The 22,882-nt window shown below is 35.1% G+C and overlaps 1 protein-coding gene across 5 annotated transcripts in view; it reads right to left on the bottom strand.

The window, feature by feature from the left end:
- Window positions 1-22,882, bottom strand: part of STAG2 (stromal antigen 2) — a 139,551-nt gene that overhangs the window by 29,978 nt on the left and 86,691 nt on the right. For all 5 annotated transcript variants that reach the window (XM_047081917.1, XM_047081922.1, XM_047081921.1 and 2 more), the window contains 12 exons: window positions 18,086-18,193; window positions 16,618-16,729; window positions 14,588-14,705; window positions 14,084-14,187; window positions 12,517-12,609; window positions 12,295-12,384; window positions 11,485-11,688; window positions 9,240-9,310; window positions 8,830-8,917; window positions 8,660-8,740; window positions 6,765-6,857; window positions 14-188 (listed from right to left, as the gene is read on the bottom strand). In XM_047081917.1, coding sequence (XP_046937873.1) covers window positions 14-188; window positions 6,765-6,857; window positions 8,660-8,740; window positions 8,830-8,917; window positions 9,240-9,310; window positions 11,485-11,688; window positions 12,295-12,384; window positions 12,517-12,609; window positions 14,084-14,187; window positions 14,588-14,705; window positions 16,618-16,729; window positions 18,086-18,193 — 1,337 coding nt within the window. The remainder of the gene's footprint in view (window positions 1-13; window positions 189-6,764; window positions 6,858-8,659; window positions 8,741-8,829; window positions 8,918-9,239; window positions 9,311-11,484; window positions 11,689-12,294; window positions 12,385-12,516; window positions 12,610-14,083; window positions 14,188-14,587; window positions 14,706-16,617; window positions 16,730-18,085; window positions 18,194-22,882) is intronic.

Here is a 22,882-nt window from a genome sequence, read left to right as displayed (position 1 = left end):
TCACTAAAATTACCTGCGCTGTTATTATCATCATCCTGTTCAATGAAGACATGATCCAGAATAAAGCTGAGCAACTCAGACTGCAATGAAGAATCAGGGGTGTAAACTAATGGCTCTAACATGTCACGTCCTCCAGACATAATTTGATGGCTGAAGATCATCAGAATATCACACAGAATAGTGAAGGCCTATTAAAAAAAAGGACAGCATGCTATAATTCAAGGTTTCTCACCAACTACCACAAGTGACATATTTAACACAAAAACAGAATCTAACTTTTGCTTAAAAAAATTAGTTTAGTATTTTACTAAATTTTTAAAGCTGAAGAATGTAATTTTCATAATAATGATCACTGATATGTGCAATCATGTTTTACTAACTGCAAGGTAACTTCACAAATATTGTTTCTTTTCAGCAACCTTTAAGTGACTTGAACATATTAACACTGCCAAAACATGCAGTCAGGAATCAACCATAGCTTTTCTGACTCCAAATCTCATTCTACACTATATGACAGTATCTCATGTTATACATTCCTAAATATGAAATAACATATAAACATGGAATGTCCTAGAATATCTCTTAGAAGAGAGATCACAAAGTCTCTGGTACTTTTTAAGCATGCTCATTCTCATTATGTGTGGTAATTAAGTAGAGAAAAAACACAACCAATTATGTGCCTCCTTATTACTCATCAGGCAAACCAGATAATATCATAATAAACATAAAGCTAATGCTATATCTTAAGGAGCTTTATAAAAACTCTGCCAGGAGTTTTACATGGACTCAAACACTAGTAAAAATAGAAGGAAACCGGAAAATTTTAATTACCTATTGGGAAAGGACTGTAATCAACATAGAATCTCGGGGTCGCAAAGTCAACAGTAAAATACATTTGAAGGAAGACTACTGCTAGACAGATTCTAAGAGTATACTACAGAGCATAAAGCAGATCTCATTAATGGTTTTACCTTTTTGGAACTAACCACATTAACCTTTTTCTCTTTCACTTTATGCTTTCATCTCTTCTTTCAGTCTCTTCTCATTTTGCTATTATAGTAGCCATTTATACCCATCAGGATATCTGAGTTTATAAAAACTTTTGCAACATATACAGTAAGAACACAAAGTGATAAGCATGTTGGTATTTACTAATTAGGTGAACTAGCAGGTCAAGTGAACTAACCAGGAACTATTTCTGGAAGCTGTTAGGAAGACTGACACACAAGAGAATTCATGACCAATATTTCATGACCAAATCATTGCCAAGGCCTGAACAGCAGGTTATATAGATTACATATGATAACCGATAAGGAACTGTGTGAACACTGTTAAGAAATAGGGAATATTAAGCTCAGTATCTTGGTGGCATATGAAAATATATCAAGTAATATTTCACATATTAAATTTGGATCCATGTACACCTCCATTAAAATCATATCCTAAGTTGGGGCGCCTGGGTGGCGCAGTCGGTTAAGCGTCCGACTTCAGCCAGGTCACGATCTCGCGGTCCGTGAGTTCGAGCCCCGCGTCAGGCTCTGGGCTGATGGCTCAGAGCCTGGAGCCTGTTTCCGATTCTGTGTCTCCCTCTCTCTCTGCCCCTCCCCCGTTCATGCTCTGTCTCTCTCTGTCCCAAAAATAAATAAACATTGAAAAAAAAAATTAAAAAAAAAAAAAATCATATCCTAAGAGTTTAAACTCAATTTACTACCTACAGAAACGTTTCTTCCTTTCATGTGAAATGTAGAGATGAAAACTGAATTTCCAAATCCTTTATTGCTATAATTCAAAACTATATATTTAAAACTGGAAAATTCAGCAATTTAATAATTACAAGAATATACTTCATATTTTTGCATGAAAAACATGAAATTCAGTAAGTGGATCTTGGCCATTTAATATTTTCTAATGTATTTATGCCCAGGCATGTATGTATGGGAGGGACAAAAGGGAGTTGGAAATAAGAAAATTAAGATTAACAGTTGGAAACTGACTGTAAATTTTTCACTATATAACTCCAAATACTTCCCTGAAATCAGTTTTGATATTCTAAAATAAAATAAAATAAAATAAAATAAAATAAAATAAAATAAAATAAAGACAAGTAACAAGCACAAAGGTGGAACAACTTTACTGATCGCTTTATAGTTGGATGACTATATCTGAAATACTTCCATTGTAGCTTTAAGAATGCACTATATTCTAGGGGCGCCTGTGGCTCAGTCGGTTAAGCGTCCGACTTCAGCTCAGGTCATGATCTCACAGTCCGTGAGTTCGAGCCCCGCGTCGGGCTCTGTGCTGACGGCTTGGAGCCTGGAGCCTGCTTCGGATTCTGCGTCTCCCTCTCTCTCTGTGCCCCTCCCCAGTTCATGCTCTGTCTCTCTCTGTCTCAAAAGTAAATAAAAACATCAAAAAAAAAAAAAAAAAAGAATGCACTATATTCCACTAGGACACAGCAAAGACGGTCATAAGAGGAAAGTATGTATCAATCCAGGCCTTCCTAAAGAAGGAAGAAAGGTCTCAAATACACAATGTAACCTTACACTTTAAAGAGCTGGAAAAAGAACAGCAAATAAAACCCAAAACCAGCAGAACTCAGGAAATAATGAAGATTAGAGCAGAAAGCAATGCTATTGAAACAAACAAAAAAACAGATCAATGAAACCAGAAGCTGGTTCTTTGAAAGAATTAACAAAATTGATAAACCACTAGCCAGTTTGGTACAAAGAAAAAGGAAAGGACCCAAATAAATAAAATCCAGAATGAAATAGGAGAGATCACAACCAACACAGCAGAAATACAAACAATAATAAGAGAATATCATGAGCAATTATACGCCAATAAAATGGGCAATCTGGAAGAAATGGACAAATTCCTAGAAACATATACAACCAAAACTGAAACAGGAAGAAATAGAAAATCCAAACAGACCCATAACCAGTAAAGAAATCGAATTAGTAATCAAAAAATCTCCCAAAAAATAGAGGAGTCTAGGGCCAGATGGCTTTCCAGGGAAATTCTAACAAACATTTAAGGACGAGTTAAGACCTATTCTCTTGAAGTTGTTCCAAAAAATAGAAATGGAAGAAAAACTTCCAAACCCTTTCTATGAAGCCAGCATTACCTTGATTTCAAAGCCAGACAAAGTCCCTACTAAAAAGGAGGACTATAGACCAATTTCCCTGATGAACATGGATGCAAAAATCCTCAATAAGATATTAGCCAAATGGATCCAATGGTACATTAAAAAAATTATCCACTACGACCAAGTGGGATTTATTCCTGGGATCCAGGCCTGGTTCAATATCCGGAAAACAATCAATGTGGCTCATCACATCAATGAGAGGACAAAAACCATATGATCCTCTCAACAGATGCAGAGAAAGCATTTGACAAAATACAGCATCCTTTCTTCATAAAAACCCTCAGAAATTAGGGATAGAAGGATCATACCACGAGATATCATAAAAGCCATATACGAAAGAGCCAACGCTAATATCATCTTCAATGGGGGAAAACTAAGAGCTTTCCCCCTAAGGTCAGTAACAAGACAAGGATGTCCACTCTCACCACCATTATTCAACATAGTATTGGAAGTCTTAGCCTCAGCAATCAGACAACACAAAGGAATAAAAGGCATCCAAATTGGCCAGGAGGAGGTCAAACTTTCACTCTTCGCAGATGACATGATACTCTATATGGGAAACCCAAAAGGTTCCACAAAAAAACTGCTAGAACTGATTGATGGAATTCAGCAAAGTTGCAGGATATAAAATCAATGCACAGAAATCGGCTGCATTCTGATACACCAACAATGAGGCAACAGAAAGAGAAATCAAGGAATCAATCCCATTTACAATTGCACCAAAACCCATAAAATACCTAGGAACAAATCTAACTAAAGAAGTGAAAAATCTATACACTAAAACTATAGAAAGCTCATGAAAGAAATTGAAGAAGACACACAAAAAAAAAAATGGAAAAAGATTCCATGCTCCTGGAGAGGAAGAACAAATATTGTTACAATGTCAACACTACCCAAAGGAATCTACATATTCAATGCAATCCGTATCAAAATAACACCAGCATTCTTCACAGAGCTAGAAGAAACAATCCTAAAATTTGTATGGAACCAGAAAAGACCCCGAATAGCCAAAGCAATCTTGAAAAAGAAAACCAAATCAGGAGGCATCACAATCCCAGATCTCAAGCTGTATTACAAAGCTGTAATCATCAAGACAGTATGGTATTGACACAAAAACAGACACTCAGATAAATGGAACAGAACAGAGAACCCAGAAATGGACCCACAAACATATGGCCAACTAATCTTTGACAAAGCAGGGAAGAATATCCAAAGGAATAAAGACAGTCACTTCAGCAAGTGGTGCTGGGAAAAGTGGACAGCGACATGTAGAAGAATGAATCTGGACCACTTTCTTACACCATACACAAAAATAAACTCAAAATGGATGAAAGACCTCAATGTAAGACAGGAAGCCATCAAAATCCTCAAGGAGAAAGCAGGCAAAAACCTCTTTGACCTTGGCCGCAGCAACTTCTTAACACATCTCCGGAGGTAAGGGAAATAAAAGCAAAAGTGAACTACTGGGACCTCATCAAAATAAAAATCTGCACAGCAAAGGAAACAATCAGCAAAACTAAAAGGCAACCAACAGAATGGGAGAAGATATTTGCAAATGACATATCAGATAAAGGGTTAGTATCCAAAATCTATAAGGAACTTATCAAACTCAACACCCAAAAAACAAATAATCCAGTGAAGAAATGGGCAAAAGACATGAATAGACACTTCTCCAAGGAAGACATCCAGATGGCCAACCGACACAGGAAAAAATGCTCAACATCACTCATCATCAGGGACCACAATGAGATACATCAAAACCACAATGAGATACACCTTACACCTGTCAGAATGGCTAACATTCACAATTCAGGCAACAACAGATGTTGGCAAGGATGCGGAGAAAGAGGATCTCTTTTGCATTGCTGGTGGGAATGCAAACTGGTGCAGCCACTTTGGAAAACAGTATGAGGGGTCCTCAAAAAATTAAAACTAGAACTACCCTACGACCCAGCAATAGCACTACTAGGTATTTACCCAAGGGATACAGGTATGCTGTTTCCAAGAGGCACATGCACCCCAAGTGTTTATAGCAGCACTATCGACAACAGCAAAAGTATGGGAAGAGCCCAAATGTCCATCAATAGACGCATGGATAAAGACGATGTGTATACACACACACACACACACACACACACACACACACACACACACAATGGAGTAGTACTCAGCAATCAAAAAGAATGAAATCTTGCCATTCACAACTATGTGGATGGAACTAGAGGGTGTTATGCTAAGTGAAATCAGTCAGAGAAAGACAAATATATGACTTCACTCATATGAGGACTTTAAGACACAGAACAGATGAACACAAGGGAAGGGAAGTAAAAATATACAAACAGGGAGGGGGACAAAACATAAGAGACTCTTAAATATGGAGAACAGACAGAGGGTTACGGGGGGGGGGGGGGGATGGGCTAAACGGGTAAGGGGCACTAAGGAATCTACTCCTGAAATCATTGTTGCACTATATACTAACTTGGGTGTAAATTTTAAAAAAATGAAAAAATAAAAAAATAAAAAATACACTATAAATTAAATGAACAGTATACCCCAAAATGAAAAAATAAAGAGTACCCAACAGAACACAAACTGCTGAAAATAGCACTTGTGAGGACTGCTAGGGATCTATCCCAATGTGCAAAGGTTAAGGAGAATGAAATGGCTAAAAAAAAAAAAAAAAAACCCTTGATATCACAATAACCATTTTCACTGTATCATCATTAATATTTCTTATAACAGGATTATGAAAATGTCTTCCTCACAGAAGCATTTAAAAAGCGTATGTCCAAAAAACCTTAATCCTCTACTTGGGAATTAAAACTAACCAGGCTCTTAGTCCAAGGATCAGAATTCATTTTACAGATGGGAAAATTACCTATGGCAGCATTTAACAATATATATTTCCAGAATGAGGAGGTAAATAGTAGTAATGAAATCATGACGGCATATGAAGTGCGAAGGTAACTCTTTGAAGGCAGGAAAATGATTAAAATTTTTATTTCAAAGTCCACAAAAGGAAAAATAATGTACACAATCAGGATGAACAGGAATATCAGTCTCTATCTGATAATATTCTCAGAGATGACAAAAACCGTATGGACCCATTCTCCTCCCTGAGGCACACTTGTACTTGTTCATTTCAATGGGGAGCCTGCGTGGCTCAGTCGGATAGGTGTCCAAAACACTTCATTTTGGCTCAGGTCATGATCTCACACTTCGTGAGATCGAACCCCATTTCAGGCTCTGTGCTGACAGCACGGGGAGGGAGGCTCTCCCTCTCTGACCCTCACCCACTCACATGAACTCTCCTGAAATAAAGTTTTTTAAAAAAGAATAACTTACGTAATTTCATGCACCTAATTTGTGTATATGGGTCTGTTTACCATGTGAGTCATAAAGAAACAATAACAGAATAACTACAATATGAGGGTAATCTACAATACAACTTACAGATTCCACATGAAATACATTAATCTATTTTCTGAGCATCATATACATGGACAGATACAAGTCATTTCTACTTTGCTCAACCTCAGTATTACTTTAATTTTCTGTATTAGTTCAGACATTTGTAAAGGTTGCTTACAAAAGATGGCTATCTACAGTAATTACTAACCTGCTCCTTAACAGTAGTATTCACGTTGGTCAGGTAATGCTGACATATCTGACAGAATACCCTCATCTGTTTCTTTAAACGCAGCAAGTCCTCCTTGAAAAATCCAACATAAACAATTTAAGATATTGTATACAAACCTCATGTATTAAGATACTTCAAATTACATAAAATATATCATATGTTTAACTATATTAACTCTGTACATTAGAGTTACTTATTTATTATTCATCAGAACGAAAAAGACAAATTAGACCATTTTTCTTAAAATTTGCAACAAATTGCAGCTTTAAAAATACCAGGTATATTAATGGGTAATATCCTAAGTGGTCTGGGTCCTTTAAAAGTAGAAAACCTATATGACTATATAATGGCTATCTTTATAAATCTACTAACTCAGGATGCGTAAAGATTTATGCTCCATCATCGTTTTGTAATTTGAAGGGTAGCCAATTGATGACGAAATTAATTAATAATAAAAGAGACGGTATCTTTTATTTCTTACTTGAAGTATACCAGTTGTACTTTTTAAAAACAGAGATGGACAAAAGTCAGTTTCGTGGTATTGCTCCAATTAAAAAAAAATTAAGGTCTTATAAACATACAATAAAAATAAATCTTTTCCTTACTTTTTTTTCCTAATTATTTACCAATTACCTTAAAATATTAAACTATTCTACAAAGATCATCCTCACTAATTTAAGGTATAACCTTGACCCATCACCTAATACTGGATCCCAAATGATAGAATATGAATATATTGTAATAGACCATAAAGCTAAAGAAAAATAAGTTTAACTTGGAGATTGATTTGGTAAAGAAAATTCAACCAAGCTTCAGAACAAGTTTGTATTCAGTAACATTCATTTTTATCCTTTTCCTCTACTCAAAATATAATCTCCTTTCCCATTTTAATTTTTAATTCAATGCTTCTGACTTAGACGAGCAGTCATATTTGCTAATATGGCTACTGTTCCTACTAGAAGCTTGGCATTGAGTTAAATAAATTTCTTGGGTGTTTGACAAAAGTACACTAACAACAATACTCAATTGTTTTTTTCAAGGGGGAAATATCCATTTGTGGATAAACAGCATCTTGTGCATTATCAACTCAGAGAAATTCTAAGCATTTAAAATTATTCTGTGATTCTATGCAAAAGAAATTTATTATCAAGACTATGGTTTTTGAGGGAAAAGCTATGAACAACTAAGTCTCTATCTTCTAGAAAGTGCTTAATATTTATAAAAATATTATATAATACTTAAGGCAACATCTACTACACATACAGCGCTTAAGCTTCTAGTTTACAAATCAAAGGGGCAGTACTGCTTAGTTCAATTACTGAACACATCAAAGATTACCATTATGGATAAAATTCTGAAAGTTCTACTACCTTGTAGCTGCCACATTATACTCAACCAGAAAGTGATTTATCATGAATTTGGAACATCAATAGAAAGATCTAGGTATGAACAAAGTGATCCCAAAACAATACTAAGGCCTATGAAGATCTAGGGGCAACTGGCTTGTTATCATCAATTTATATAGTCCAATAGCTGTATGCTGGTTTCAAAGGCTCTTGGTCATAATTTACAAAATCTGTATTTCTATATGTTCTCAATACTATTGAGAATATGGACGTACATAAACTATGCCACCTTAAAATGTGAAAGAATTTTTAATTTAAAATCATGCCTTGAATCATAACATATTAATGTTCTTTCACTGAATATATATCAAACTACAAAAAAAACTTTCTAATGGTATACATGCCTAAATGGTACTTTAGAAATAAGCAACACTTTACTGAAATAACTGATCTTACTAAATGTGTACGTGTGCTGAAAACAGTTAATGACACTGAGCGTAATAAGAACCTCACAGGACCACCACAAACCTTTGTAGAGCTGCTTTCAGTTATCTTTGCAAGTTGCCAAAGGATCACATAGTGAGTACACTGCAGGGCATGAATAACAATCTGTAAAAAGAAAAGAATACAGTTAAAATTAAAAAGTCACAAGTTTTCATTCTCAAAGTTAAACATGTAACTTGAAAATAAATAAAAACCTGTTCAGGCATGTCTCCATTTTCAATTCCGGTTTTCAATAGTTTGTAATTACAAGCAAACAAATCCCACTTTGAAAGATCATGAGCACTGTAAAAGACAAGTTATATTTAAACGTTAAGCTTAATCACTTCTAGTGATTTGGGACTTGAATGTTAACAAAAATGCTGTTAAAGTAAATAAAGCAAACTTTTTAACATGCACCCGCAACAAAAACGAAATACGTTTTAAAAAGTATGGTATTTGATAATTTGTCAATTATTCCCCAATTCAAAACATGATTCTACCAACTACTTTTTATATAAAAGTGCAAGAAATCTAGCAGAATGTGATAACATTATAACCCTAAAACACACAAACTGGTTTTGATTTTGCTCGTTTTAAGATATCAGAATATTAAAATTCAACTTACTTATGAAAAGCAGTGATTCTCTTCAATGTTGACAATACCTGATATGCATCATCTTCATCAGGCTCTTCCCCCTACAAATATTAATTAGACAGCATTAAACCTTAATAACTACCCACATGAAAAACTTTAGGCTATCACATTGGTGATACCACCTTGAGAAAAATAACCTAACACTACAAACTAAGTTTCTCATTCAATACCTAGTCTGTTCAAATTTAAAGCAGTATGGCTGGAGTAATGAGTCAATAGAGTTGTTATCACAGGTACATTATACTCACAAAAGAAAAACTGAGTGACACTCTCCCCTTTCCCTTAACGTAACCTTGACACAAAACTAGGAAGTAATTTACTCTTTCACAGTAAAAGATGTATTAGGACAATAAAGAAAAATATAGTAAAGGACAAACAAGAGATCATAAAGACAACACCTAAAAGATAAAACCTAAATGAACGAAACACAGTGCTCAAGAAAGACATATTGACCTTTGTGAGTATCAATTTTCCAATTTAGAGTAACTTAAGTTTTTGAAAATTTTATGAGTCTTACTGCCATGAAACTTATAATTTTTTTTAAATACTATCAAACTTACTATACTGAACCCTGTGTCTCTCAAAAAACATTTTGTTTCTAAACTTGAATTTTTCTACACAAGTAATTAAACTTAATTAATCCACTGCTTGGGGCGCCTGGATGGCTCCGTCAGTTAAGCATCCGACTTCAGCACAGGTCATGATCTCAAGACTCATAAGTTAGAGCCCTGCATTGGGCTTTGCGCTGACAGCTCGGAGCCTGGAGCCTGGAGCCTGGAGCCCGCTTCAGATTCTGTGTCTCCCTCTCTCTCTGCCTGTCCCCCACTTGGGCTCTATCTCTCTCTTCTTCCAAAATAAATAAACTTTTTTTTTAATTTTAAAAAATAATAAAATAAACTTAATCCATTGCTTGATTTTGACTTAACTTCTCCTAGTCACAATCACATCTAGCCAACAGTACAGCCATTAAATTTTTTAACTAAAGGGGTGCCTGGGTGGCTCAATCAGTTGAGTGTCTGACTTTGGCTCAGGTCATGATCTCGTGGTTCGTTGAGTTCAAGTCCCACATCGGGCTTGCTGCTGTCAGCCTGTCAGTGCAGAGCCCGCTTCAAATCCTTTGTCTCCCTCTGTCCCTCCCCTGCTTGCACTCTCCCAAAAAATAAATATTAAAAAATAAATTCTTTAAGAAATGTCATCATTGTACATTAACATATTTGCACAGACCTCCAATTAAGCAAAACTTAGTAAGCATGGAATGTTACACACACCCAAAACAAGAAAGTTAAAGAAGTAACAAACAAGAAAACTGAAAATTACAAAGTCCATTATGATTTTTGTAACATTAATGACAAAAGTTAGGTAGAAAAGGCTAAATGCATTCATTTGAGAATTATGACATTTTATTTTATGCACGTCAATTACTGTTAGGTATGTATTTCCAGAAAATACAAAACTCAAAAAATACAAGTGTATTTGAGTGTCACAATTTAAGTCTCTTTAGGAATATAATAGAACAAAGGAAACCCCCAAATGAACAGTGGCTATAACAGCAATTTTTTTTTTATTAAAAAAAATTTTTTTAGTGTTTATTTATTTTTGAGACAGAGAGAGAGCATGAACGGGGGAGGGTCAGAGAGAGGGAGACACAGAATTGGAAGCAGGCTCCAGGCTCTGAGCCATCAGCCCAGAGCCCGACGCGGGGCTCGAACCCACGGACCGTGAGATCGTGACCTGAGCCAAAGTCGGACGCTTAACCGACTGAGCCACCCAGGCGCCCCTATAACAGCAATTTATCAAGGCTTTACAATATCAAAGATCATTAATTGCCTTTCCTTAGTAACACTGTCAAAACACTAAGAAATAGCCTTCTTTTATGAGGCTACATGGCCATAGTTTAGTTCTACTTTTCTGTTCCATTTATACCCTAATTGCCTAATAGCTTCTGGTTCAGCTAAACCCTGGTAACTTCTGAGATTTTTTTTTTTTTTTTTTTAATTAACAAAAGGGGAGGGAGTATCAGTTTTGCTTCCACCTTCTCCCAGTCACAGATTCTTACCACCTTCCCATTTTGGTGGAGTAACAGTAACATGATGAATCAAAGAACAAAAAGTCTGAACATTTTTAAACATACTGCTAGGGACTATGACCAGGACACATGAATAATTCGGTTACTGAAGGGGAGGAACCCAACTGACAAAATACTTGTAATATATACCTCTTGCAGAAAATCTTCAAGAAGCCGGTTAAATTTATCTGCCAACTCATCTATCAGTTGACTTCTTGAAATATCTACCCTGTTGAAGATTGTGAACTCTTCATTACAGAGTGCATGGTAAGTTTTAGAACATGCTTCCAAAACATCTGTATCTGTGTGCTTCTCTACAATATTCCGGATCTGTCGTAATAAGGCATCCAAATGCTGCAAAATCAAAGGTTTTTTTTTTTCCAGTAAAACTAAGGAACATATAAATAAAAAAAACACTAAGGTACATATGATAGGCACAGAAAGACTACACCTCTGCGACAAAAAGCTTCAAATATGGTAACTCTACAACAAATAGGGCATACATTTTGATGTTTTTCCAGTTGTGGAAAATAAATACAATAACCCACCCATACTTATTTCCTCAGATTTAATGGGAATAATATTACCAATCTCATAGGGCTTTGGTGAAAATACAAAAGAAGTTACAATAGTTCCTGGAACACAGTAAAGGTATTCAATGAATATTAACTGCTCTCATTTTACAGTTACTATTATCCAGTTATCTAACCCCAATCTCCATAAATGATCAGATATATTCGCATAATGGGTAGGAATGAGGGTATGGCTATGGGCATGAATCAAAAGGAAGCCTCATTAATGCCATTCTTTAAATCCAACTTAGAGAAAATAAAGAAGATATATAAAATGTAGGTTTCCTTTAGCATTAGAAGTTTCAAAAATATAAACAAACAATATGATGAGATGAACTAAACCAATAACTTTTGTTCAAGGTGTCTTTACACAGAGAAAACACTGTACCTTTTCTAATCGTCCAGTGGTATATATTTCCAAATCAAAATACTGAGGCAACTGCAACAAGTTAGTCACCTTTTCTGCATCTATAGAATACTTTGAAATAAAAAGAAAATCATGACAAAACATCACAAAAATGTTAAGTAGACATTATGATAAAAATCTGCACGGCATTTCCAAACAAATCCTGTAATTTCTTAGAAATACTCTGACATTACACAAATGTACCTTAGCTAATAACTGAGGAAGAGCCACAGCAAAAAGTTCAGTGATTTTTGTCCTGTCATCCAACTGGGTCTTCTTCTCCTTCGCTGTCAGCACCTGAATGAACACAACAATGCTTTTAAGTATTTACTAAACCTATTAACATTGTTAGGTGCTCAAGTTCAAGTTAAGACATACAAAATAAGCAATGAAACTGTATTTTAAATGATGGATACTAAAATTTCTACTATAAAATATGAAACCCAAGAGTAACAGAGAATAACCTGCACAATTATTTTAAAAGCTACCTAAAATAACAACAATAAAAAACTTTGAAGGATTCCAAAGGCAAAATCAATACCCAATTAGACTAACCAACTCTACCATTAGATGAATAAAGAAGCAGTTAGGAATAGAAAATGTAGTTTAGGATCTTCTATAATAACGAGATTGAGTAGCATTTCAGCATACTCTAAGCTATGGGCCATGATCCATGGGTTATGAATTCAACATAGTAAGTTACTATCATCATTTAGAAAAACAAGAAAAAATGGAAAACAAAGTAAGTTACATACTGTAAGTTTCAGTATTGTTTGATGAAGTTTTATTTCAGTTACACATAAACACACATATATGGGTGTATACCAGGTGACAAACCATGTATTTTTATGCCTCATAATCAAAATGTTTAAAAGGCTGGTGAATTATTGGTTTACAATGCAAATATATGTGAACTTTGCAGTGATACCTTAAAAAATAATCCAAGGAAATAGGTATTTCTCCATTTTAATGAATAAACATGTTTTAATTTCTAATTTTTATTAAAAGAAAGAGAAAGCAAGTCTACAAATAAACCAAAACACAAAAATGGACCATTCTAGGGGCACCTGGGTGGCTCACTTGGTTAAGCATTCGACTCTGGATTTCGGCTCAGATCAGGATCTCGCAGCTCAGGAGATGGAGCCCCATGTCAGGCTCTTCCCGCACAGTGCAGAGCCTGCTTGGGATTCTCTGTTTCCCTCTGTCTCTGCTCCTCTCCTGCTGTCTAGTCTCTCTCTCCCTCTCTCAAAAATACATATATATATATTTTTTTAAATGCCCTTGTGAGTTATATTTAGTCTTGAGCAGAGACTATCACTGTATCTCCTGAAGTAACTACCAAAGTATCTTATGGAAGGAACTCAAATTTTCCAAATTGCTAATGCTTTAAAATTTACTTCTAACACATATTAGCAAAGATCATCTGAAAAATAAAATTTAAGATTCAAAAATATGGCTCTATAGTTACAAACAAGAATTTTTTTTAGGGGTGCCTGGGTGGCTCAGTCATTTGGGCGTCCCTTCGGCTCAGGTCATGATCTCACAGTCTGAGTTTGAGCCCCGCATCGGGCTCTGTGCTGACAGCTCAGAGACTGGAGCCTGCTTCGGCTTCTGTGTCTCCCTCTCTCTCTACCCCTCCCCCACTCGCACTGGACCTCTTTCTCTCAAAACTAAAATAGAAACATTAAAAAAAATTTAAAAACAAGAATTTTTTTAATGATATTGAAAAGGCAGAAATATACTTTAAAATACTGAAACTATACTGACATACCCTTTTTCCTGTCCCTCTTCCCACAGGAGGATGACATTCAGCTGCTTGTCTAATGGTACAAAGCATTATTTCAATCAGAGCACTCTCCTGTCTGTCTGTTAATGCTGAAAAAAAAAGAATCAGAAAGAGTTAACCTGTTTCTCTTTCCTATATGCCACTTATAAGTATTACATAACAATTCCTTCTGCCTGTGACAGAATCTGACCTAATGTACTAAAGAATATCCCATTACTGTATCACTAAAAGGATGAGAACAAGGTAAACGATCCTGAACAATACAAATCTGTGCATCACTGGTCCACAATTTGACCAAAGATATGAACACAGATACCAGGAGGAAAAAAATCAACAATATTGACAGCAACTACATCTTTTTACATAGTATTCGTGTATATGAAAACACGATTATTCACAAAGATTTTCAGTTACGTTTTAATGTTAAATACAAATGGAATAAGTATAATCCATGTTCAAAACTGTCTAGACAAGAAAACAACCACTTACCTTCTTCTCCACTAAGTGGCTCCTCCAGCAACAAGCTATTCATACATTCCCAGTCTTTCAGTAGCTCGGTAGCACAGTCCCACATGCTGTCCACAAGGTATGCTGCATGCTCATGTAACTAAAATTTAAAAAGAGCAACGTGCTCTTAGACAAATAGCACACTAGCCTTAACTCAAAGGAATGGAAGCTTTGTTGGCACCACGTACAAACTCAAACAGCATGTCTGTTTGTTGAGGTCAAATGGAAAAAAGGACAAAGAAGACACTTGCCTCAGCTTGCTGTGTATAAGTTAACCTAGTTAGGTAGTATCATTAAATATTCCTCACAATAATCATTAAACAGTTTACAAGAAAATTAATTCTGAAAAGATTATATGCATTTAAGTTTAGTGCCTATTTTGACTCAATACCACATGAATTAACTACAATTATACTGGGATTTTAATTTAATGGGGGTGATAATGGTTACTTAAAACATAAAATACATGTTTAACTTATCAATTCAATATATAAGCATATTATTTCTCTTCATTCTGTGAAGCTTAAAAGGCCCTATAGCTTCCCAACTCATTTTAGGGAAACAACATTACAATAACACCAAAAGCTGTCAGAGACATTACAAATAAAACAATGTATGGACCAACATCTTACATGAATATAGAGGGAATAGAAACCAGCAATATATAAAAAGGATAACAGATCACGACTAAGTAGGTTTTACCCTAAGAATGCAAGGTTGGTTCAAAATTCAAAAAACCAATCAACATAGTTCAATTATTAACATAATGAAGGATACAATAAAACAATCTTAAGGGACACAGAAAAAGCATTGGACAGAATTCGACATCCATTCAAGATAAAACTCAGCAAAAGGGATAGAAGGAAACATCCTCAAATAAACAGTTACACAATACCCATAACTAATAAGAGAACAGAGAGATATTGGACACTTTTCCACGAAGATCAACAACAATCCAAAGGTGTCTACTCTCACCTATTCTATTCAACATTCTACTGGATGTCCTAACCGGTGCAATAATGCCAGGGAAGGGGTACCTGGGTGACTCAGTCTCTTGATTTTGACCCAGGTCATGATCTCACAGGTTTGTGAGTAAGAGCCCCGCATCAGGCTTGCGTTGACAGTGCAGAGCCTGCTTGGGATTCTCGGTCTCCCTCTCTGTCCACCCTGCTCCCAACTTGTATGTGCACGGTCGGTGTGTCTCTCTCTCTCAAAAAATAAACAAACAGTGACCAAAAAAGTAACACCAAGGAAAAATGGCATAAATGAAATGAAATAAACCTATCGTTATTTGCAATGACTTGATTGTATCATTAGAGAAAAACTCAACTATCTATTAAAAACTCATCTATTAAAAACTTACCAAAATAAGTGAATTTAGCAAAGTTACAGTTAAGAGGTCCATATGCAAAAACCAACTGTATTTCTATATGCAGAAACAATTAGAAAATTTAATTAAAAGACTCTAAAAGTGATTAAGTGATACAGAATATGGACACCAAAAATGTATGTTGGATTCTCTCAAATTCTTGTCAACAGGTTTTCAACCTGAAGGAGACCTAAGAGCTGATGTTAAATGTAAATCCCTATCTCCTTCTTTACAACAAAAGTAATAAAGCAGGTACCAAATACTGAGAACGAAATGCAGGGTCTGTGTTAAGAGTTTTACATGGATTAGATAGCTAATTTCTTAGGTAACAAATTATTACCCATATTTTTACAAGGGAAATGGGGCAGAGAAAAACTAAGTAACTAAAACAAAGTTATACAAATAATAATCAGAGGACCCCAATTGGTCTTTCTGATTCCAAAGCTCATACTCTAAGCTCTGTACATAAATCCTATTATTTGAACATCTTAAGAAAAGTCAAAAGTTTTTTAAACTTTGTGTAATGGGTACAACTATTCCATCCAAGATTTTCTCTGATATGTGGAAGATTTTAAAATATACATTATTTCAACCTTTTCTCCAAATTGTTTTGAACATACGCATAAAATGAACATTAACTAACCTCACTTTCCAGAAAGAAAAAAACCAATGTCTTCACAAGGTTGGCATTTGGACCTTGTCGTCCCCTTCTTTTCATCATTCCGTCCTCCTCTGGATCTCTACGACTGAAGAGCCTACAATCAACACAAAAGGTTTACTTTTAAAACAAAAAAACCGTATTTCCTAATAAAAACAAACTGTCTGGATTCCATATTTTAAGCATCTAACTAAGGAGAGTAAATGAAACCTGGGTAGGTAGAGTACTGTACAACATGATACCCAAGTAAATAACTGTTATAAACCTTTTTAATTTCAAACTTGATAGTACTTCTAAGTCCTCTTAAATTAACTTCTCAAGTTAATTGTATGGAGTTATGAATTATTTCTTTTTAAAAACATTACTGCATTTTATGCAACCATTCCTTTTCATAAAAATATTATACTAGCCTATATCATTTATGCCCTAAATCTATGATACTCATCTCTTTAAAACTAAACATGTATTTTCTTTCTATCCTTCTTGCAATTATCCCAAAGTCTGAATTTAGTGGCCTCTTTCTATGGACATCATGGTGTGGTTTTTCCTTATATATGACAAAAGAGAACCATCACTGGTAGCAACCAATAGAAAAATGGAATATGAACATTTTATGTCATGTAGAACTTTCTAATAAAATTGCTTCTGCCAAATAGGCATTTTAATAAAATCTCAAAGATACATAGTTTAGTCCATGTGGTTCAAATTGTTCTCTTTAAAAGCCATTACATAACATTTGCCGAATGTTTTCTGTGGCCAAGATATTCACACTGCTATCCATACTACCTGATCTGAGGTGTTATAGCAACATGAAAAAGATTGTAGGATTCTTGGGATTCTTATGTCACACTATATCAAACACTTGAGGCAAAACCTTTTAATATTTTCTAAAGCAAAACAATTACAGGCTTAAGACTAAATATTATATTATGGGGTACCTGGGTGGCTCAGTCCGACTTCAGCTCAGGTCATGACCTCACAGTTTGTAAGTTCGAGCCCCGCTTCAGGCTCTGTGCTGATAGCTCAGAGCCTGGAGCCTGCTTCAGATTCTGTGTCTCCTTCTCTCTCTGACCCCTGCCCACTCACACTCTGTCTCTGTCTCTCTCTCGAGAATAAACATTAAAAAAAATTTTTTTAAAAAACTAAATATTACATTAGGAAGGGCAATATTTGGAAGCTGACATGGGAGAAAAGAATGAAAAATTAGGAAGAGGTCAGTCTTAACATGACGATATAGATATATTTTTATATATTTTATCCATTAAAAGGCATTTCCCTTTAAAGATTTAACTTCTACAAATCAAGTGAATTGGAGAAAGATTTAAATGTGAAAGTTACACCTTGTACTGAATAATTTTTTAAATGAGTTATATACATCTTTAGTATCAATTATAGCACAAGGAATTACTGTCATAAAAGTATACTTTACAAAATAACAAAAATATAGGTTTACTTTTTGTAGAGAAATTCCCCAGCTGCTACTGCTACTGGCCGGTGAGCTGAATAAACCAGATGGTAGACATTTTCACAATCTTCTGCAGTAAGAACTTCTTCACTACTCCTAAAAAAATAAATGAGCAGGAGCAGTTTCAACAATGACTTAATTTTAAAGACACTGAGTACAACAATCCGTGCTCATACATTAAAAAACAGTACACTTTTACTAACTTCTGTTTAAAAAAAAAAAGAAAAAAAAATCAACCTTATTTGAGTATCATCTGTCAGTAAAAGCTTACACTGACAAAAGAGCTGCATATTTTTTAACATCTAAGATCAATGGGAGGAAAAATTAGAGTGAATACCAAATGTACTGAAATATATGATGAAGAGAAGTGATAATGTGACAAGGATGCAAAAGAGAAATGAAGACAGAATAAAAACTGATGTAAAAAATTAAGTGGTGGCATTCTAAGAGCTTAGAGTTAATAATCACAGAAAATACTCTCTGTACTTCATAGTGATATTAAGAATATCACAACATTAAAATATACCAACACCCCAATTCTCTCACAATGATGAATACTTCATTCGCCATGTACTGAACACCATAAGGCAATGCAAATAGATTTTTGAAATAGTTAAAATTCAAGTGCCAAAGACCTTTAATTGCAATCTATCATTGGAAAAATCTTACTAAAATGTACTGCTCATTTCCCTGATCTCATTTTTAAAAAACAAAATAAACCTTGGGGTGCCTGGGTGGCTCAGTCGGTTAAGTGGCCGACTTCAGCTCAGGTCATGATCTCATGGTTTTTGAGTTCGAGCCCCACATCGGGCTCTGTGCTGACAGCTGAGAGCCTGGAGCCTGCTTCAGATTCTGTGTCTCCCTCTCTCTCTGCCTCTCCCCAACTTGTGCTATGTCTCTCTCTCTATCTCTCTGTCTCTCAAAAATAAAATGTAAAAAAAATTTTAAAAAACACACAAAATAAACCTAATAAAATCCTCTTGGTAAATAAAAGTCATTATTAGGCCCATCAACCACAGTACCTCAGGGTAAACCTTGTTAAGTTCTTCCCTTATGGACTCTGTATTCAGGGTCCTGGCCTCTGGTACCTCCTTCACCCCTAATATGCAATCTAGGTTTTTAGCATTATATGTAAATTGAGAATCACAGGACCACCAACACAGAAAGAAGTCTAAGTATGTTAGATGGTTAGATGAGGAGCTCAGATCCTTTTTGGTTTTCTGCTGTGCCCAAGGATTCCAGAAGTCTGATGTCTAAGGAAATAGTACTTCTCTTTAAGAGAAACAAAACCAAAATGTTACAATTCAAGTTTCAAAAGCATTTTGACTTACTCCATGTATAATACTGAATCGTTATTGGAAAAACCATTTGGGTCATTTTCTTTAATTTTTTAATGTTTATTTATTTTTGAGAAAGAGAGACAGAATGCGAGCAGGGGAAGGGCAGAGAAAGATGAAGACACAGAATCCGAAACAGGCTCCAGGCTCTGAGCTGTCAGCACAGACCCCGACACGGGGTTTGAACTCACTAACTGCAAGATCATGACCTGAACAAAGTCGGATGCTCAACCCACTGAGCTACCCAGGCGCCCCCACTTGGGTCATTTTATAATTAAAAAATATATATATACTGACTCAAATCAATGTGCAGTAGTTCACTCATTTTAACTGTTTGAGAAGGAATGCTCCTGACAAGTTCCAGTGATGAAGTATGTAATAGCTGAATCAACTAAATGGCTATTATCCTTTAAAAAAATATTGAAAGATATCCGTAAGGTATTACAGAGGAAGGGAGAAGCTACGGAAATACACGTAGAGTACTATTACTTTCTTATTTATTTCAGAATTATTTCAATACTTTCATAACGTATACAATATTTATAATTTTTAAGTTGAACTAAGAAAGAAAATGCAATAGTTAAGAATGCTCAAAACAGCTATTATCTTACATACTAATTTAATTCTTCCTCTATTGATAATCATTTAGGCCATATCAAAAATTCTATTCTGGGGCGCCTGGGTGGCTCAGTCAGTTATGCATCCTACTCTTGATTTCAGCTTAGGTCATGAGCTCACTGTTCGTGAGACCCAGGCTCCTGTCAGGCTCATGTCAGGCTAGCTCATGTGCTGCCTGCTTGGGACTCTCTCTCTCTCTCTCTCCCTCCCCTTGCCCCTGTTCGCACGCTCTCTCCCCCTCTCAATAATAAACATTTTTTTTTAAATTCTATTATAAACAATGCTATGTTATAGAATGTGAGCAACTAAAATTTTGAACATAGATACTGTCAAGCTTCTTCCCAAAAAGGTTGTATCAATTTATAGTCACATCAATAATGTTTAAGGACCTGTTTTTGCACAGCTTTAACAAAATAGTGTATTAGCAAACACTTTTGTATATCTGTCAAATGACAGGTTAAAAAAATGATCTCATTTTAATATACTTGTCTCTATGTGTGGCTCAACATCTTTTCATATGTTTAAATTTTTATTTTCTTTTCTGCCCATGATTTGGTTTCCTGACTCTGGACTATTTTTGGGTTTCTATTCTTTAAATTGATTTACTGAAATTAACTCCTCTGATAAAAAAATATTTTGCCCAATCTGTCATTGGTTCTCTGTGTTTGTGGTATTTTATGTCATACAGACATTTTAAATTTTTTATGTAATTAATTCAATGATTTTTGTTATGTCTAGGTTTTATGTCAAGCTCTGAAAGATCTTGCTCAGTCATTTTACATATCAAATAAAAATGTTTAATCTCCCCCAGGTTTTCATCTAGTACTTGAATGGTTTCACTTATTTGCATTTAAACATTTCATCCATGTGGAAATTACTTTTGTATAAGGAATGGGATGAGAATCCGATTTTATTTTTCCCCAAATAGAACCTAGTTGTCACAAAACCATTTCTTTTTTTTTTTAACCATTTATTTTCTTATAGGAAAATGTCACCCTCACCCTATACTAGGTTCCCTGACTCATTTGTGCTTGTCTCTATTCTTTATTCTCTGCTACTAATCACAGTCTATTCACACACCAGTACCGAAATCTAAAAATTACTATGGTTCTACAATATGACTTAAAATGATACTGCGCAGGGGTGCCTGGGTGGCTCAGTCGGTTACATGCCAATAAAAGAGTTTAAAAAGAGGAGGGGGAGAATTTTATTGGGAGTCCTAGGCAATGCTAATTTTAACCAAATCACTTCCAGCCATTTGTGGACATAGGTAAAAAATAATTTATTTTGGGGGGCGCCTGGGTGGCTCAATTGGTTAAGCATCCAACTCCTGATTTCAGCTCAGGTCGTGATCTCAGGGTCATGAGATCTGGGCATGGAACCTGCGAAAAATTCTCACCTTTTCCCTCAGCCCCTCCCCCATGCTCGCTCGCTCTCTCTCAAAAAAAATGTTAAAAAAAAAGGAAAGAACATAATCTTAGAATGAACAAAGAATATCCTTTTTTAAAAATAATTCTGGGCAGTCATCACTCACTAAATGTTTTTATCACAGCTTCACTGGCTACCATTACATGATGAATTTTCCATAAGAGTGTCAGAATTAGCATGGTACGTTAAAAAAATCATTTTGCAATTATTATTTGGATCATGCTAACAAACTAAATGACCACTGACAGATGAATGGGTAAACAAAATGTGGCATAAACATACAATGGAATATTACTAAGCCTCAAAAGTAAATGAAATCCTGATACATGCTATAACATGAATAAACTCAAGACACTATGCTAAGTGAAATAAGCCAGATACAAAATTACAAATACTATGTGATTCCAGTTATAGGAGTTTCCTAAAATAGTCTAATTTATAGAGATAGAAAGTAGAACCATGGTCACCAGGGGCTGGAGGGGAATGAAGGAATAGGGCGTTAGTGTTTAATGGGTAGAGAGTTTCAGTATGGGATGATAAAAATAGTTCTGGAGATGGATAATGGTGATGGCTTCACAACAAAATAAACATACTAAAGGCCTCTAAACTATACACTTAAAAAATGTTTAAAATTGTAAATTTTTATTGGCTGAGTAATATTCCTGTGTGTGTGTGTGTGTGTACATGTGTACACCGTATCTTATCCTTCATCTTTTGATGGGACAGATTACCTGCTTCTTAAACTTGGCTATTGTAAGTAATACTCCAATAAACATAGAGGGACATATATCTGTTTGAATTAGTGTTTCCATTTTCTTTAGGTAAATACCCAGTAGTGGAATTACTGGATCCTATGGTACTTCTATTTTTAGTTTTTTGAGGAACCACCATACTGTTTTCATCTATAAAGAACTCATACAACTCAATACCAAAAACATCTGATTAAAAACTGGACAGAGGACCTGAACAGACATTTTTACAAAGACATACAGATGACCAACAAACAAATGAAAAGACGGTCAACATCACTAATCATCAGGGAAATGCAAATCAAAACCACAATGAGGTATTATTTCACAACAGTCAGAATGGCTAGTATCAAAAAGACAAATAACAGTGTTGGTGAGGTTGTGGAGAAAATGAACCCCTGTGCCAAAGGAGAGGGGAATGGGGCAAACGGGCAAAATGGATGAAGGGATTAAGAGGAACAAATTTTCAGTAATAAAGTAAGTGACAAGGATGAAAAGTGTATCATAGGGAATATAGTTAATAATACTATGATATACATATTGTGGTGAGCGTTTCATAATATATATTATTTTTGAAATACTATGTTGTATACCTGAAACTAATTTAATATTATGTCAACTACACTTCAATTAAACATTTTAGGGGCATCTGG

This window comes from Lynx rufus, unplaced genomic scaffold (genome assembly GCF_022079265.1).
Source record: "Lynx rufus isolate CCGP_SWC_20201006 ecotype Redwood Valley unplaced genomic scaffold, mLynRuf1.p SCAF_19, whole genome shotgun sequence".
NCBI lineage: Eukaryota > Metazoa > Chordata > Mammalia > Carnivora > Felidae > Lynx > Lynx rufus.
Note: the sequence above shows the minus strand (reverse complement) of the source record. Positions and strands in the feature narration are given on the sequence as shown.